The 4,173-nt window shown below is 54.1% G+C and overlaps 1 protein-coding gene across 1 annotated transcript in view; it reads left to right on the top strand.

The window, feature by feature from the left end:
* Nucleotides 1-3,908, top strand: part of LOC148150048 (microtubule-actin cross-linking factor 1, isoforms 6/7-like) — a 374,112-nt gene extending 370,204 nt beyond the window's left edge. The window contains exon 25 of the mRNA XM_087987781.1: nucleotides 3,876-3,908. Coding sequence (XP_087843907.1) covers nucleotides 3,876-3,908 — 33 coding nt within the window. The remainder of the gene's footprint in view (nucleotides 1-3,875) is intronic.
* The last annotated feature ends 265 nt before the right edge of the window (nucleotides 3,909-4,173 follow it).

The raw sequence follows: 4,173 nt of genomic DNA, 5'->3' as shown, positions 1-4,173 counted from the left end.
ACCTGCCACATCCTTCCTCACTGTCTACAACTCCTCCGACTTTTGTATCATCCGCAAACTTGCTCACCCAACCTTCTAACCCCTCCTCCAGGTCATTTATAAAAATGACAAACAGCAATGGTCCCAAAACAGATCCTTGCGGAACACCGCTAGTAACTGCACTCAAAGATGAACCTTTGCCATCAACTACTACCCTCTGTCTTCTTCCAGCCAACCAACTCCTAATCCAAACCTCCAACTCACCCTCAATCCCATACCTCCGTATTTTTTGTGTAGTCTACCATGGGGAATCTTATCAAACGCCTTACTAAAATCCATATACACCACATCTACTGATTTCCCCTCGTCCACCTCCTTAGTCACCTTCTCAAAGAATTCAATAAGGTTTGTGAGGCACGACCTGCCCTTCACAAAACCATGCTGACTATCCTTGATCACATTATTCCTATCCAAATGTTCATAAATCCTATCCCTTACAATTCTCTCTAAGACTTTGCCCACAACAGAAGTGAGACTCACCAGCCTAATAATTACTAGGGTTATCCCTACTCCCCTTCTTGAACAAGGGAACCACATTTGCTAGCCTCCAATCTTCTGGCACTACTCCTGTAGACAACGAGGACATAAAAATCAAGGCCAATGGCTCTGCAATCTCCTCCCTTGCTTCCCAGAGAATCCTAGGATAAATGCCATCAGGCCCAGGGGACTTATCTATTTTCACCCTTTCCAGAATTTCCAACACCTCTTCCCTACATACCTCAAAGTCATCCATTCTACTTAATTGTGACTCAGTACTCCCATTGACAACAATGTCCTGTTCCTGATTGAATACTGACGAAAAGTATTCATTCAGTGTCTCCCCAATCTCTTCAGCGTCCACACGCAACTTCCCACTACTATCCTTGACTGGACCTATTCCTACCCTAGTCATTCTTTTATTCCTGTTAGGTTGGAAGCTGAAGAGCAGGACGAGTAGAGTAGTGATCTCAGGATTGCTACCAGTGCCACGAGATAGTGAGATGAGGAACAGTCAGCAAATGCAGCTTAACACGTGGCTGTGAGGCTGGTGCAGGAGGGAGGGCTTCAGATACCTAGACCATTGGGATACCTTTTGGGGAAGGTGGGACCTGTACATGAAGGACAGGTTGCACCTGAACTGGAGGGGCACAAATGTCCTGGGTGGGAGATTTGCTCATGCAATTCGGAAGGGTTTAAACTAGTTTGGCAGGGGGGTGGGAATCGGAGCCACATGTCTGAGAGGGGGTCAGTTGCAGACAGGACGGTGACAGGATATATTGAATCTATCAGGAAAGTTTCTCACGCAATGAGACAAAGGGATCGTTAAAGTGTGTCTGCTTTAATGCAAGGAGTGTCCGGAATAAGAGTGACGAACTTCGAGCATGGACCAGTAAAACATAAAACATAGAAAAGTACAGCACAGATGTTGTGAAAGTTGAAAGGGTTCAGAAAAGATTTACAATGATGTTGCCAGGATTGGAGGATTTGAGCGATAGGGAGAGGCTGGGGCTGTTTTCCCTGGAGCATTGGATGCTGAGGGATGACCTTGTACAATCATGAGGGGCATGAATAGGATAAATCGACCAAGTTTTTTTCCCTGGGGTGGGGGAGTCCAGAACTAGAGGGCATAGGTTTAGGGTGAGAAGGGAAAGATATAGAAGAGACCTAAGGGGCAACGTTTTCATTCACAGGGTGGTACGTGTATGGAATGAGCTGCCAGAGGAAGTGATGGAGGCTGGTACAATTGCTGGAGGGATACGGGCCAGGTGCTGGTAAGTGAATCGTGATTGAATTGGGATATCTGGTTGACATGGACGAGTTGGACCAAAGGGTCTGTTTCTGTGCTTTACATCTCTATGACTATGATTCCAAGACGCTATGATGGGTGACTAAGGCTATGGGGACTTTTCTGCTATAAATTACAACCATTTGTTCAGTATGTTTTCCCTAATTATGATGATTGTTCAAAGTTCCTCTTTTTCTATAATCTCAGCATTACCTATTACTATTTGGATATTCTGCAGTGAAAGCTGAGGCAAATATTAACTTTGTGTCTCTGTCATTTCTGTGTTCCCACTATTAACTCCCCGGTCTCATCCTGCAAGGGACCAGTATTTATTTTAGATGGCTATGCAGACAATTTCACCCTGGGTGGAGGAAAACTGCTTCAAGCAGGTCAACACGTCTGCTCCATCCGTTTCGTTTTGTTTCCCATTTGTGCTTCCTTAATTTACCTTTAGTGATGTCCTGAACTCCCGGCCCCAGCGCAGACTTTGCGTGGCATCCTCCCAACCCAGCATGCTTGTCTCTCGGCCCGGTGTGCCTGTCTCTCGGCCCGGTGTGGCGGTCTCTCGTCCTGGCATGGCGGTCTCTCGTCCTGGCGTGGCAGCCTCTCGCCCTGGCGTGGCAGCCTCTCGGCCAAGTGTGGCGGTCTCTCAGCGCGGTGTGGCAGTCTCTCGGTGCGGTGTGGCGGTCTCTCGGTCTGGGGTGGCGGTCTCTCGGCCCGGCGTGGTGGTCTCTCGGCCCGGTGTGCCAGCCTCTCGGCCCGGTGTGGCGGTCTCTCGGTCCAGCGTGGCGGTCTCTCGGCCCGGTGTGGCGGTCTCTCGGTCCAGCGTGGCAGCCTCTCGGCCCGGCGTGGTGGTCTCTCGGCCCGGTGTGGCGGTCTCTCGGTCCAGCGTGGCGGTCTCTCGGCCCGGTGTGGTGGTCTCTCGGCCCGGTGTGGCAGCCTCTCGGCCCGGCGTGGTGGTCTCTCGGCCCGGTGTGGCGGTCTCTCGGCCCGGTGTGTCTGTCTCTCGGCCTGGCGTGGCGGTCTCTCGGCCCGGTGTGCCTGTCTCTCGGCCCGGTGTGGCAGCCTCTCGGCCCGGTGTGGCAGCCTCTCGGCCCGGCGTGGCGGTCTCTCAGCCCGGCGTGGCGGTCTCTCGGCCTGGCGTGGTGGTCTCTCGGCCTGGCGTGGTGGTCTCTCGGCCTGGTGTGGTGGTCTCTCGGCCTGGCGTGGTGGTCTCTCGGCCTGGTGTGGTGGTCTCTCGGCCCGGTGTGGTGGTCTCTCGGCCTGGCGTGGTGGTCTCTCGGCCCGGTGTGGCGGTCTCTCGGCCTGGCGTGGTGGTCTCTCGGCCCGGTGTGGCGGTCTCTCGGCCCGGTGTGGCGGTCTCTCGGCCCGGCGTGGCGGTCTCTCGGCCCGGCGTGGTGGTCTCTCAGCCCGGCGTGGTGGTCTCTCGGCCCGGCGTGGTGGTCTCTCGGCCCGGCGTGGCGGTCTCTCGGCCCGGTGTGGCCGTCTCTCGGCCCGGTGTGGCGGTCTCTCGGCCCGGTGTGGTGGTCTCTCGGCCCGGTGTGGCGGTCTCTCGGCCCGGCGTGGCGGTCTCTCGGCCTGGCGTGGCGGTCTCTCGGCCTGGCGTGGCGGTCTCTCGGCCCGGCGTGGTGGTCTCTCGGCCCGGCGTGGTGGTCTCTCGGCCCGGCGTGGTGGTCTCTCGGCCCGGTGTGGCGGTCTCTCGGCCTGGCGTGGCGGTCTCTCGGCCTGGCGTGGCGGTCTCTCGGCCTGGCGTGGCGGTCTCTCGGCCCGGCGTGGTGGTCTCTCGGCCCGGCGTGGTGGTCTCTCGGCCCGGTGTGGCGGTCTCTCGGCCCGGTGTGGCGGTCTCTCGGCCTGGCGTGGTGGTCTCTCGGCCTGGCGTGGCAGTCTCTCGGCCCGGCGTGGCGGTCAGCATGACCTCAGGCTGCTCTTCTGGCCTTGAGTTGAAGGCCGACACGGTCTGGAGACTAGGTGCTGGCATGGACTGTGTTGGAAGGACTGTTATTCTGAACTTATATTTCTTCATTTTTCTAACTTTGGTTTGCCTAAAAAATATGTGTTTATAAATCTGTAGATAGGTTCCTTTGTACCGAAGATGGCACTGTAAGTGGTGACTTGTAAACTTGTCACCGCACTCACTTGAGTACACGTGAGAATAAAGCTAATTCTAACAAACAATTCTCTTCATTTTTTTATACACTTATAGAAGCTTTCACTACCTGCTTTTATACTTGCTTTGTTTTATTTTGTAATTTATTTTTGCTCTTTTTACATCTTTTTAAGTAACTCTTTTGTGATCTTTGAAAGTTTCCCAATCTTCCGGTATGCCACTCACATTTGCAATATGGTCTGCTTTAGCTGTTGTGTTTATA

The sequence above is a fragment of the Chiloscyllium plagiosum genome, unplaced genomic scaffold, assembly GCF_037043375.1.
Source record: "Chiloscyllium plagiosum isolate Xiang-an unplaced genomic scaffold, Cpla_swu_hap1 HiC_scaffold_5, whole genome shotgun sequence".
Taxonomy (NCBI): domain Eukaryota; kingdom Metazoa; phylum Chordata; class Chondrichthyes; order Orectolobiformes; family Hemiscylliidae; genus Chiloscyllium; species Chiloscyllium plagiosum.
This window is presented reverse-complemented; position numbering and strand designations above follow the sequence as displayed.